The 14993-nt window shown below is 41.4% G+C and overlaps 1 protein-coding gene across 9 annotated transcripts in view; it reads left to right on the forward strand.

The window, feature by feature from the left end:
- Positions 1–14993, forward strand: part of Unc5d (unc-5 netrin receptor D) — a 519921-nt gene that overhangs the window by 449856 nt on the left and 55072 nt on the right. For all 9 annotated transcript variants that reach the window (XM_005066591.4, XM_013110828.3, XM_005066592.4 and 6 more), the window contains 2 exons: positions 3207–3584; positions 7615–7699. In XM_005066591.4, coding sequence (XP_005066648.1) covers positions 3207–3584; positions 7615–7699 — 463 coding nt within the window. The remainder of the gene's footprint in view (positions 1–3206; positions 3585–7614; positions 7700–14993) is intronic.

A 14993-nucleotide genomic window follows, 5' to 3' on the forward strand; every position in this document is an offset into this window, starting at 1 on the left:
ATGGTGAGCTAAACCTACTCCTGAATTAAAGGCTAGAATGAGATGTATTTGTTTTTAATATTAGGCAAAAAGAAATTGTCTCTCTTCAAGGGATGGCATTTTTACCTTGTGCCTCATTAGCCAAACCGTCCCCTTTATTTCTACCCATTGTATGGATGTTGCCTACCCCAAAGGTTGAATTTCTGTGCTCATCATCTGTTGGGTAGACAAGCTGCTGAAGCAGGAACTCAAACCTGCTAGGACAGCAGCTGAGACATGACCAGGAGAGATAGGCTTTTAATCTCTTGGCTTTTAATTCTGGGAACATCTGTGTTAAGCCACTATTGCTAAGCCAGTATTGTATACAAGTGCTCATGTTTTAAAGACAGTTATGTTAGAGTATGAAGCTGCTATGAAGCAAGACAGTTATTCTGAGTCACTGTTTCACAACTACAAAATGAGAATGCTAACATCCTCCTCATAATGTTCTTGTGAAATCAAATTTGCCTAGAATAACATGGGAAAGCCCTTGGCATTTGGAAGGCGCTCATATTCTGAATATAACACTAGTTTTTCACGTGTCCTCTGATCAAGGGATGTTAGCATGTGTTGTGTAATAGCAAGCAACAGATACAAGAGGTGAGCAGTGGCTCACCTGAACATTTTGGGCAACAGTGATTTACATAAGTGGGGCACATCTTCCCATGGAGGAGTGTCTCAGAATGTTGGTGTATTGTGGATCTCAAAATGGATCACTTTATCAGATCACCTGACCATCCTATTTAGTTTTGGCTAAAAGTCTCATAAATGTCATGATGGAAGATAAACTATCTTTTGGTAACTGCTACTCTCACCATATTCACTGACGATAAACTTTGTTTTTATCGACTGTGACTTTCCCCTCTACTATCGTGAAGATGATATCCTCATGAACAACATATCTAGTACCCCAGGCAGGGGAACAGTAAGGATGTTCAGCTGAGTGGTGTCCTAGATTCATTTTTGCATTGATATTGTAATGAAATACCTCAAAGAAATGAAACTCAAGGGAAAGAGGGTTGATTCGGCATACAATTACAGATGACAATTTCATCATTGCTAGGAAGTCAAGGTCAGAATCCAAAGCAGCTCATCATTTCCACAGTCTATAGCAGAGAGAAGTGAATGTTTGTGGTCTTCCTTGTGCCAGGCCTACTCTCTCCACTCTTATTCCAGACCCAAACTCAGGGAATGATGCTACCACAGTGAACATTTTCTTCCCATGTCAGTTAACATGATCCAGACAGTTCCCTACAGACATGCCCACAGGTCAACCAATTTTGACAGCCCCTCGCAGAGACTCTCTTTTCAGGAGAGTCTGTTATGTCAAGTCGACTGTTAAATTAAAACTAACCATCACAAGTGTCACCCACTATAGTGTGGTAGAACACTAGCTCAGGAGGTGTAAAGATCTAGGTTCAATGCCTAGCACTGTGAAATAAGTAGGCAAATAAGAAGATAGAAGGGAAGAATGGAGGGAAATGAAAGGGACAGGCATACAGACAAAATACAATGCCTATATGAAATGGGGAAAAACGGTTTCTAAAGAGAAGATAGGGGTAACCAGAGGTGTATGTGGACACGTGGGGGTGGGGATAGGTATTTGACCCTAATCAGGCTTCAATCAAGTTGACAGCCAACATTTTCAACTGTAGACGTATGCATGTAAGTGTGTGTGTTTTCTCTGTGTATCTCTCTGTGCCCCACTCCCTACCCCTGTGTGTGTGTGTGTGTGTGTGTGTGTGTGTGTGTGTGTGTGTGTGTGTGTATGATAGGACCCAGGACTTCACACATGACACATGCTAGGCAAGCTTTCTACCACTGTGCCACAACTCTAGCCTTGTACATACTTCTATGACCAGGTATGTTCCACATCTGTGCTATCTGTGATTCAGAAATAAATTTTCTAATAAGCTAAGTGAGTCTTTAATAGTAGCCGAAAATTAAACTTCAAAAGGTAGGGGTTTATGATCAAATGGCCAGGAGATTTGGGGATATGAGTTTTTGAAGTCTCCACCATGGAAACTGGTGTTTCAAACTGTTTTCCAATGTGTTATGTTCTTCAGTCACACTTTTTTTCCTTGGGAAGACCACAGACAAGAACAAGGTCATTGTCTGTTGAACTCGGTGTTAAGCAGGACAGCTTGATGGTGGCTGCATCTCAACACAAGAGCCCAGAGATGGAGAAAGACCACGTCAAAGGCCCACTAGAGCTGCATCTTCTCATCCTATTAATTTCAAGTACCATATCTGAGACATTTTTTTTGCTCAGGTCCCAAAGGGAAATTGTTTAATATGGTTAGGGATTCAATACTGAGCTGTCGTGTTGACAAACTGATATGGGTGGGAGGCTGGGGAGTGAGGGTGGTTCTGTTATTTACTAATAAATGAGATTACTTCATCACAGGAAAATATCACAGGCTTCTTTTTAATTTTTGTCTTGGGGGAAAAAGTGGTGAACCCAACAGATGATTAAAGCCCCAGTCCAATTTCTTCTGTTTTTATGAAGATTGTTTTGCTCATTTGTCTTTAGCCAGAAAGGCTACCTTTCTAGATGCTTCCCACGTACAATCCATACCAGTCTCTGCTGGAGCGTTCACTCGAAGAGTGACATATGTGATGTCCTAGGACACTGGCTCCTCAGACACGGTGACTGGTAAAGTCCCCAGAACTATTTGCTCCAAAGCAACCCCCTCCCCCAGCTCCAGGAATTCCACAAGGAATTTTCTGCAGCCTCTGTGGGCTCATGTAAGCAACACTGGGTGTCACCACAGTGTGGCATCTATTGCTATTTAAAAGGAACAGATGTTATTTTCCTCCAAACTGGCTTGCAAAACATCTTTCTGGTTTCTTTTTTACTGGTTTTATTGCCAATTAAAATAATCCTGCAAACACTACCTGAGGCACTTTCCCAACCCAGTGTTAGAATTCCTTATCTTGAGAAGAAGGCATGCAAAGAGCTCTGGATATGAAGGAGTAGGGTCCACAGCACTCAGAAAATGACCTGGGAGGCCAGAGGGCCCCATTCCCAGGCATTAATGTGTGGCTCCATCTGGGGAGGGGCAGCTGCTGCCAATCAGAGCACCCAACACTCCAGCAAGGTATTCACCCATTAAGAGGCAACTGCAAACGAGTTCATGGGGGTGTCTTTTAGTGTCTGAGTGACAGATCAATTTTTTTCTTACCAGGAAATTCTCTCCTCCTGAATCCGGCCATGCAGCCAGACCTGACAGTTAGTCGGACATACAGTGGGCCCATATGTCTGCAGGATCCGCTGGACAAAGAGCTCATGACGGAGTCCTCACTCTTCAACCCTCTATCTGACATCAAGGTCAAAGTCCAAAGCTCGTTCATGGTTTCCCTAGGAGTGTCTGAGAGACCCGATTACCATGGCAAGAATCACTCTGGAACTTTTCCCCATGGAAACAACCGTGGCTTTAGTACAATACATCCCAGAAACAAAACACCGTATATCCAAAATCTGTCATCACTGCCCACAAGGACAGAACTGAGAACAACTGGTGTCTTTGGCCATTTAGGGGGGCGCTTAGTAATGCCAAATACAGGTGGGTGGTAAGTGTGTGTTTGCAAATTTCCCATTTGTGTAAATATGTTTGCATAAGTATGCAATAATATCCATCAGATTCATTTTGAGGAGAGCAGCAGAGGCTGTGGTTATATTTGATGTACACACAGCTCAAATGTGCAGCTGAAGTAGGACCTAGACTTCTCTGTGCCTGCAAGGACGGAACACCATGTTTGATGCTGTTGGTAGCCATATTTTCTCAGGCAGTATGTGTGGGCTCCCAGATTTCAGACCCTTTGGGATATGTTTCCTAGGGCATGGTAAGGAGGAATCAAACACAATTCTTTGCTACAACTGACAAGTGTCATGCTTATCCTGACAATTTAGTGCAAGAACTGTCACATTTCTCATTTTCTGGCCTATGAGCAAGCTCCATGACAATGACCCTTAATAATCACATTGGTTCCCTGTAAACTATTAGTGCATTGGTTCTTGCCAAGTAATGATGATGGATCTTTGCATGACCGTTCTTAGAAATTCAAACATAAGTTTCAGGCCTATGTCTTTTTTTTGTATGTGCGTATGGTTTTTCGAGACAGGGTTTTTCTGTATTACTTTGGAGCCTGTCCTAGAACTCGCTCTGTAGACCAGGCTGGCTTTAAACTCACAGAGATCCACATGCTTATGCTTCCCGAGTGCTGGGATTAAAGGTGTGTGCCACCTATGCCTGGCTCCAGGCCTATGTGTTATGCACAACTAATTTCTAAATATGTGTTTCCCTCCTTTGAGTTTTAAAAGAAAAGCTTTTATTGATATTTAAACTGGATATTTTAGATCCCTGGCATATCTCACTTTAAAAATGGTATCTTAGCTGTAGATTGGTCTTCAGGGTTGCTGCCTGAAACAGTATAGGTGAAAGTGATTGGTGTCTCCTCTGAGTCCTAAGCCATAAGACCTTGATAGTGTGATGGGTCACAGATAGATGTTGATAGCTGAGAAAGACAGAATCATTGAATCTGGCCATGTTCTTACACAGAAATTAAGTATAAAACCAAGTATTAGAGATGACCACTGTTTCATTCCATAAAATGAAGTCTGTGACAGGTGAGTCTCTGAGTATGAGAACATCTACCTTACCTGGTAAATTTACCTGATAAGTCTAGTGGTTTAGTGACATGAAATTGAACTTCCTTTTAACCTGACAGATGTTGCCTGGCTGTCCCCCAGACTAGTTGTATCTTCTCATGCACTGTTTCAGAATATACTTACTTCTGAAAACTGGCCTCTCCTGCAGCCCTAATAACGATGATGCCCTCCAATCCTTCCTTTCCAGTGATTTAGTGCACCCTAGGATTACTGGTTCCAATCTGTTTGAATGCCCCAGCTGAGTGTCAATACATGATGTTACTCTAACTTGTGGCTCTGGAGGATTACTGACCAATGGGAGACTCCTTGTAGAAAGAAGTAGTCAGCCATATTTAGCATACATTTTTGTAAAGAAACCTGAACATGCGACAACCCTTGTCCCACCAAAGACTAGGATGTGAAACCAGAGTCATGTGAAGCCAGTGAGTCACCATGCCTTCATCTTAGATCCTCCCCCAGGTCCCCATCCTTGTTTATTAGGGAATATGTGTACAGGATGCATATGTGTCTATTTACATGCACTGAGTGAGTGTCAAGAACAAAACATTCATTGTTCGTATTTGCTAAATTTTCATCAAATAAAACGCAGAAAGGAAAACCCGCAATGAACAAAAGGTGTTTCTTTTCCCTTGCCTTTCTTTGAGGAACATTCCTATTATAAAGTAAAACTCTGATCGCTTGTCAGCCATTCCCCGCCCAGTCCACCATGAGCTGGATGTTTTCAGATGAGAAGCACTGGACAAGATTGAATGAGGTTTAGGAAAAATAAGTGTGGGGAATTGAAACATGCTCCTTGTTACTTGCAGGGCATAAATGCTAACTATGCCCCAGGGAAGAGAAGTGTACAGAAAGCATGGCACAGAAATTAGACTACTCTAATGCCATCCATCCCAAATGGTCAGGAAATGCATTCTGGAAATAATTTATTATGCAAAATCTGGAAGAAGTGACTCAGACGGGTGGTTCTGTTGTCATACCCAATTCAAAAATAAAAACTGTCAGAGTACCAGGTGGTGTTGGGGAGCTGCATGTTTTTAAATCGAAGGTAACTGGTGAATGACATGTTGCAAATGGAAACTTTTTTAAGAGACCATAGGCATAAAACCTTCCTACTGTGTTTTCTTTTTCATAATATGCAACTTGCCACCAACATACTAATGTCTCCTGCCCTATAACTTTTGTTCCTGTGATTAACTGTCTTCAACCTCCTTGTGTAACATTTGTTTGGATAGGAAGTATGTTTGAAGGCTAATATAATTTATGATTGAAGGAGAGTGAAAATTTTAAAGAGCTAATGATTCAGGTTGAATTTAGAAATAATGTGGATAATGCTTCAATCTAAACATAGGGAATTAGGCTTACTTGAAAGAAATGAAATATGATAGGCTCACAAACAGCCCTTGGTGGTGATGGTCTACACAAGACAATGTAACTCAGAGCCTGATTTTATACTGAGAATTTTGAATCCTTTGCATACATTTTCATACTGGAAATACGTTTATTCTGTGTCTACTGAGTTTCTACAGATAAATCTTCAGATTTCTTTTTAATCACAGCATAGAGATCCTAAAGAAAAGGCAATAGAGAGACAGGGGTAAGATAAGGCTGAATGCCTAGGGCATAGGTTCTAGGTGATATATGAGTATCTTGAATATCCCAAGTTACAATCTGTTCCGTACCAGGAAGGGATACGGATAATGGAGAACATGGCATTTGGCAGTTACAGTTAAGTAAGAATAACAAATGGAAGGAGTATCTGATTGGAAGTCCGCAGCATGTCAATAGCAGTTATGCCTACTGGCGTGAATGTGCAGAATGTAAAAGCATCTTCTTACCAAAAAGTCGTGAACAGGATTTTAATTTGTCCCATTGTTACTTCTAGTAAGAGGTATTCACGATTACTAGCATGTTAATGAATAACAATGTGCACGTGAATCACAAATGAGTGGATTCGCAGTAAGTCTTGCATTCCTTCACTCTTCTGCTGCTAGCACACACAAAGAGAAGAAGCTTGTCAACAGCAACCTATAAGCTTCTGCTGCAATTATCTCTAACAAAAGGAATAAGGGTGAAGGCTGCATGATTCCAAACATAGAAGGAGGCCCAGAGATTTCATTTTGTATGACACTCTTAATATTTCTCTACGTTTCTCTTTATAAAGAGAAAGTCACATTAAAGAGAATCCAAGCTTTTTCCAGATGTCTCTGTTTGTCCAAAGTAAAGTGTTTTCTTCATAGCCATAAATAGGAAATTGGAGACATTTCAGATGTATTGAAGTGGCTTCACTATGACGTAGACCTATGCATGGTTAACTCTGTTACCACTTTGATGTTCCCTAGCTGCTGTTTACAAATTTAAAATCACATCGATTGCACAATGACCCAGAATATTCGAAAACTTGTCAGATACATGGTACTTTTTGTAAGTCCTTTGAAAAAGATATAGTAATTCACAGAGTACATTCCTTAATTTACTTCCAGATGTTGCTCGTAAGACAATTTCATTCCAAGTTCAAGGAAAGCATTATCTCATCGGTCATCCCAGAAACCTTTTCTGGAAATAAGAGCAAGATATATAACTACATTTTTTTTTAATTTTGGAGAAAGGTAATTGATAGGTTGATAAAGTCTTATTGACTCAGGTATATTTGGTAGTATCTGGCCTTAGGATAGCCAGTCTTTTAAGGGAACTGAATGATGCTGGCAGATTTCGTGTAAAAATGAAGACTGAATATGCTCTCTTTTGGCTGATGATATAGATCAAGGTCTTCCCCATGTTTTTTAGAGGTCTTCAAGGCTTGGTATTTACAAATCATAAACCAGCAGGGGAAAAATCTCTGTGTGGACATCTATAAGATGCCCAAATAGCATGTTTCAAGATAATTGGGATATCTCTGAATGACCTCTTGGCTTCTTCTGTCTTAGGGGTGAGTCTGCTCATACCTCATGGCGCCATCCCAGAGGAGAATTCTTGGGAGATTTATATGTCAATCAACCAAGGTGAACCAAGGTGAGAGACCAAGAAGGCTAGCATATTAATCATACTTGAATATCCAGTGGGACTTCTAAAGAAAATCTGAATTTATTGTTCAAATGAGACAACGAAGTCTGAGAATAATGCAGTAACTATAAAGGGAATTACAGTTCTGCATTACATCTTAAGGTTATTGGCATCTAAACCGGAGGCACCAAGTAAGTAAGAGTGAGCTGGTAGACAGCTACATAAGAAGGAACTGTGCTTAAACTGCCCACAGTCTCCCCGGCCAACAAAATTAAATTACCTTTGCAAGTGCTACTTGGTGCAAAGCACTGTGTGGAGTCAACAAATGATGAAATCATAACTCTTTAGGTTCATCAGTTTCTTACACAATTTTCTAAGGATAGGAAAAAAATGTGGTCTTCAATAGTTTTCAGGTCTGACAAATTTCAACAGCATTAAATTCAATTACAAGAACAAATACAAATCTTGTCACATACTCTATTTCAATGAATGTAGTTGGTTATTTTCTTACTGCAACTATAATATTTGTAGAAATGTTGCCTTATTTCACACAATATAAAGCTAGCTACTCTTTAGAAAGCAATTTGTCTCATAAACTGGATACATACCTCTGGCACTTTTAGTCGTAACATCTTGGTTATTTTAAAATAGATTTTTCTGTTGTTGTTGTTGTTAGTATGGAATACATGAAAGAAAAAATACTGGAAAGAAAAATAAGCCAGAGGAACAGATGGTTGAAACAGATTTTTGATAGTGATTTACACAGAAGGATTTATGGGTTCCCAGTGGTTCTAACTAGATGTTCTATGGGATTTAAGAAGAATGCAAGACAATTTTCTGCTAGCTGGATATTTGGTAACTCTCTCTGGGGACTTAGGTGTAGCTGTGCTCTGATGGGCACTTATGTCACATCTCCAGTTGTGGAGAAATTGGTTCTGGACCTACACCCTTGCCAAGGTGCTGATGGCTCAAACACCCGCAGCTGGCAGATCTTGGAAACAGACTCAGAGAGGCTAGCTTTGTTTTGGCGTGCAATACCAGACTGTGAACCAGGTACCCAAGAATGTGAAGCAAGGGCATAACCAACGAGCTGCATCCCCAGCACAAGGAACACAGAGAGCTTTGAAGAGTTTCCATACGATCTTAGAAAAGTTAGCTACTTAGAGTGAGGTACTGGTCTATTACCTGTATGCTTTTAAATTCATAATCCCCTAGAAGTCAAGTGGAGTCATCCCTCAGTGTCCACAGAGGATTGCTTCCAGGACCTACAAGGACACCAAAATCCCAAGATGCTCAAGTATCACAGTATGTGCATTTAACCTATGCACACCATGCTTTACATCACCTGTAGATTACTGATAATTCCTGATACCATATTGTCCCAAGATTAAAACTCTTCCCGCTGTGTTCAGTACAGATGGAGTATTTCTGATGTGAGGTTTCTTGTCTACAAATGCAGAAGGTGAGGATCCAGAGTACTTACTGAATAAGGTAGAACCAATCTAACTTCCCTGAGTCATGGCCTTCTGCCAACTCCGTACTCCCCAACCTTTCCCTTCATTGTAATCGATCTTCTGACTCTCAGCTTCTTCCCTTCAAACCTATCCCCAAAGTCTTCCACCTCAGTATATGAGAGCCTGCCTAGGGCTGCTTCACAATTTTCCAAGACATCTAATTTACAGCTCACCTCTATGCCTATCTCTTTCTGGAAGCTGTCTCTTCTTAAGAGGTCAGAAAAGGAAATGTGCCAACAGGCATCAAGTATATGAGGACTCAAAATGCTCCAAAATATTGGATAAAAATGATTACATAGGGAACCCTGCAATTTTAAGATGAGAGGGAAAACTACCTATGAACTTACAGAGTCTAATAACCTTGAATGCAGGTTGACCTAATGAGGTCACTCTGTGGGCCACCTTTTGCTTTTTTTAAGTTCCATGAGAACCAATTGGACTTGTCCATTTGCATCAAGACTATGCTTTTCACTGCTGTCTAGGGAGGTGGATACAGATAGGAATGGTTTCTCTAAGATTGTAATCTGTGAGCTATGTGTTTTCCTACCTATTGGATTGCGGGAATACAAAATGGCAAAAAGTACATGTTCCTATTGTAACCTGCCAATGTGTCCTGTGTCCTGTGTCCTGATGGAGTGGTCACTCTGGGCTGCAGGCTACTCTACTATCTTGGCAATTCTCACTCCCATTTGAGTGACACCGAACTATTTGCAAAATGCTAAAATTAGGAAATGCCTTTCTGCTCCCCTTTTTTTGTTTGTTTGTTTGTTCATTTGTTAAGCTGGAATGAATTTTTCTATCTAAGCCAAGAAGCTGCTTTAGATCTGTGTTCTTTAGTTTTTAATCTTCTGACTAATCTGGAAAAGGCCATTGGAATATCTTCCTTTGTAATATCACTTGAAAACCCATTTTCATTTTATTCCATCCATCTGCCAGCATAAAGTTGCTTCTAAATCCAGCACAGAGCAGGAATGTGCTGCCCTGTTTCATTTCATCCCATCCCTTCTGCTTTGGGGGTATGAGAACGGGATTTGTTGATACTTACAACTTCCCCACACAGAAGATAGCAGGATCTTACAACTATCTTTATGCTATATTTAGATCTGTACCTACCATGCCTTCCTCCTTACCATTCATTTCTATTATCCCTATTTAAGTGCCACCCCAGGGTAGAACTCTGACACAATTAAGCTTGCTGCCTGATTTATATGGTTGTGTATAGGAAATTAAAGACGCAAAACAGCCCTTCTGTTAAAGGAATGTCACATGGCTCTACTTTCATACTTTGATTGTGTGCGTGTGATTGTGTGTGTGTGTGTGTGTGTGTGTGTGTGTGTGTGTGCTGCATTCATATGTGTGTTGGCATATGTATGTGTGGTTTATGTGCATATGTGTCTGGGATGATGGTCTGGTAGGTAGCAGGTGATGGGGGCTACAGCAACAGCTAGGAGCTCACATATTAAACTGTAGGCTGAGGCAGAAATGAGGATAACAGGATGATTTTGAAGCCCCTAAGCCTGCCTACCTCTGCTGCCCCTACTGCCTGATAAGACAAGGTGATAAATCTCCTCGAAGGTAGGGTCACACCTCCTAATCCTCCCCCCAAGAGGTACATCAACTGGGCAGCAACTATTCAAAGGTGTCTATGGGGTCCATTCTCATTCAAACTAGCACAGCCCTCAGGAAGTTTTAGAGTTGAAGCATTTCTGATCTTTGGTTTTCAGGTTAGGGGTATTCACTGTGTATACCTGCAGTAAAAAGAGTCATAGACATAATGAAAATAGAGTAGGTCCCTAATGCATCATAAAGACAGACTTAAAGACAAGGAGGCATCAGGAAGGGGGGCTTTCTGAAGATGTCATCCGAGTCCTGTCTGAAACAGATGAGAAAGTGGTATCTTTCTCCCATCAGGGAACTTTCCTGATGGCTGTATATGGAGGTGTGTGTGGTGGGGGAGTCTTACAGAATGGCTATACCTAAAGGTTTGTCCCTAGTTAAAGTCACTCTGATGTGATAGTGCTACTTTAAATGTCTTTGTTCCAACTGCACTGCAGCCTTGCTGCAGATGGGTAACTAGCTTCATGCAGCATTCCATTCACAAACCAGATGGAATGGTCTCAGGAACAGGGACTAGAATGGTCCCTAGAAAGTGAATGGCAGCAATATGGGGCCTTCTGATGAGCAGCCTCTGGATTCCAGATGGAGGCTGCACATCACCTTCCCACAGACTCCTGACTTAGTGACTCCATGCACACGTGACTCCAGCAGTGGGTTTCAAATAAGCTCACCCCAGTTTCTATATTTTCATTCAAAACGTTTTGGCTGAGGTTTTCAGTGTTTGGTTTTGTTTTGTTTTCTCAGATATCCTGTGTGGGGAGGAGTAGATTTCATCCTTTATAGATTAACCTGTTTCTAAACATTTTATACAAGTTTAATTCAGGTATTCAAATAAAAGGATTCCATGCTGTGACCCTTTCTGGCCATCCTACAATAAAGAATGTTGTATGTCACATTAGACCTCTCCTCCTCACCCAGCTCTCTGCAGCCCGCCCCACCAATGGCAAGAGAGTAAAGAACTGGACCAGAAAATTATTATGGGGAGCTTTCTTCTGAGAAGCAATAAAATGAAACCAAAGGCAAACATTCATTTCTTTTTCCAATTACACTGTCATGTGGATAACCCAGACCAAACGCTTAGACCAGCATTGGAAATGTAAGTGATCTTGCTGACGGTTTTACAAAAGGACAAAAATTTTTGGCATTTGGGTGCAGCACAGATGGGATATTTCAACCATTTTGTTTCCTAGGATTATATATATATGAAATGATATAGTGTACCTAATAAGTACAAAGTTTGGGAAGGTAGACATCTAGGTCATTTGAAACCCCTTTTAAAGGATGCAAAGATAGTGGGTATTGGTTTTAATAGCAGAGTGTGAAATGACATCAAATGCTAAGAAGGCAGAAGGATGTCTGAAATTCTGAGAAAGGAAGATGGGCTTTCTTTCCCAAGATAAGCTTCTGTCATACTATCAACAGCTTTATGTGAGTGTGATTTCACAGTAACCACATACACACACACATACATGCACACATTTATAAACATACATCATACACCTCTTCATAGGCCATTCCTTACAGAGCATGTGCTGAAAAAAATGTCCTTAGCCTTGTTCAGGGTGACCTTATTTTTACAAGGATAAGAAAAATATAAATATATTCATTACTTATCAATGAGATTAAGAGAGAGGCCGGCTGGCCATTAACAGAAATGGGGGTTTATGACATGATGTATTTGTAGCGAAGTAGGTTTATGTCAAACTAGAAGAGCCTCCCACCCCAGCACATGGTTAAACAATACACTACTCAAAAGCCTCAGCTTCTTAGGAGATAAGGAAGTCTTGATCCTACATGACTAGAACTATACAGTAGTCACCATCTGATCTTAGCCTCTTAAGTCAGGCTAAGAGCACTTGTTATTCACTGACCCCGACAGCAGGTGACTGGGCAGGATGCTGCTGGCGCTGATGCTGGTGCTGAGGCTGCTGGTAATCTAGTGCTGCTGATTCTGCTGGTGCTGGTGCTGCTGATGGTGATGGTGCTAGTGGTGGTGTTGGTGCTGGTGCAGGTACTAATGATGATGGTGCACAGTTTGGCTAAACACTCCCAGACTGACCCAGCACCACTTACCTTCCAAATTTGGCAAATTCACTTCTAGCTGAAGCTATCCCTTTATCTTTATAGGAGGAAAAGAAAACAGAAACATCTCATGGCAAAATGCTGTGGACATGTAGAATAGTTTCCATGATTGTTGTTGTGAAAGCAGTTCAGTCAGGAATTACGACATATCCAGTGTGTTCAGTACTGTGGACCATGGAGAATATGATAGCATAGACAGAGGGAGAAGGTGGAAGAGGAAGGGTCTAGTTATGCAACACAGAAGTATTTGGGACCCAGTGGGTTTGTTGTGTTTGTTGTTGTTGTTGTTGTTTCTCTTGTAGTTGAGGAACTGACCGGGCTCAGAAGCTGATTAGAAAGTTATTGTCAACTCTCCCAACATTTGATTCCAGAGATTAGCCAGTTTCCCACTTCCTCCTCCCATGCATGCAAGTTGCCTCCTCCCTTCCTGTTGAAGCAAGAATGCAACTGAAGAGAGACAGGAAAAAAGAAAACACGTTTTAGAAGCACATAACCTCCAAAACATTTTTTCTTGCCCATTCCAAAGACCCAAGAGAATTGGTTATAAAATTAGAATTATTTATAGGGAAATGGCATTGATAGCTGTTCTCATTACATACCAATTTCTTTACTAGCTCCATGCTACCAGGATCCTGGGGAAAACCTTTGGGAATACAGGGCATGGCATTTCTCCTAGTTTGCTCTCCGTTGCTGTGACAAAGACCATATCCAAAAGCAAATTGGGGAGGAAACAGTTTCTTTCATCTTACAACTCTCAGGTCACTGTCAAGGGAAATAAGGGCAGGGACTAAGGCAGGGACTGAAGCTGAGACCAGGATGGAACACTGCTTACTGATTGCTACCCCTGGTTTGCTCAGCTTGCTTTCCCTGGACCACTCAGGACCACCTGCCCAGGTATAGCACTGCCCCCAGTAAGCCAGGCCCTCCCACATCAATCATTAATCAAGACTTGCCTACAGGCAATTTAATGGAGACATTTTCTTAATTGAGATTCCTCTTCCCAGATAATTATAGCTTATGTCAATTTGACAAAAAAAAAAAAAAGGAACCAGGACAGTGGCAATGCCAAGGGAAGAGGGATAATTTTCATGCCCCATATTCCCAAGAAGAGAGATGAACCCTGACTCTGAGATGTGGGCCACAGCTTGTCCAGGCCTTTGCAGGGTTCCCAGAGGAGCTCCTGCCAACAGGGGCCACAGGAGACTGTTACCACTTATAGACAACTGTTGGCAAGATGGAAAGACACACCCACTGTCACTAAGAAGTTTTAGAACCACTGCTTATCTAGCTTGTCTACAAGGGGCTCAGTAAGGATTCTTGTCTTTAAAATCATTCTACGTCAGCTAAGAATGCCATCACAACCTTGCTGCGAATGATTACATAAAAAGATGTATGTTCTTTGTTTCCTTCCTAGGAGAGCAGCTAGGGTATAAGTTTGTAGAAAACTGTGAGGACAGTGTCTCCCTTTCTATGTTTACAAAGTGTCAGAGGCCTCCTGCTGCATGCACTCACTGAATTGCCCCTGAAAAACTGGCCTCACAGAAACACCCAAGGAGAGCTGTTCCTCATTAATCGTCTATGTGTTTCTTAATGGCATCAAGTTGACAATCAAAACTGCCTATCACACTAGTCAAGGTGTATGTACACATGCCCAGAGCTGGACATTATTGTTGTGCATCTTAAAATCAAAGCAAAGCAAGATCCTAAAGGAGGAAGGATGAGGAAGGAGATATAAATGTGAATTCTGCCTCCAGTTGATTTGATGGTAAGGACTGATGAGGCTTTGGATATGGGAAACCTGACATGGGTCACTTTCACAGGCCACATCTACTGCCAAAATGCAAGCCTGCATCATCCAAGTGCCCTCCTTGTGGAGTTATTAATGGTGTCCATTTTGCTCCCTCCAAACGGTGCCCGTTTGGACAATAAATTATAGTCTCTCTACAATTCAGTGTCCTTGTTTCTAATCGTGAACATTTTAGATCCCTTCACTAATCTCCACACTGGAGTTAATGGAGAGGAGATAAGAGAGTCTAGGGAAAAGTATGTGTGTGTGTGTGCGTGTGTGCGTGTGTGTGTGTGCGTGTGTA

This window comes from Mesocricetus auratus, unplaced genomic scaffold (assembly GCF_017639785.1).
Source record: "Mesocricetus auratus isolate SY011 unplaced genomic scaffold, BCM_Maur_2.0 Super-Scaffold_100026, whole genome shotgun sequence".
Classification (NCBI taxonomy): Eukaryota; Metazoa; Chordata; class Mammalia; order Rodentia; family Cricetidae; genus Mesocricetus; species Mesocricetus auratus.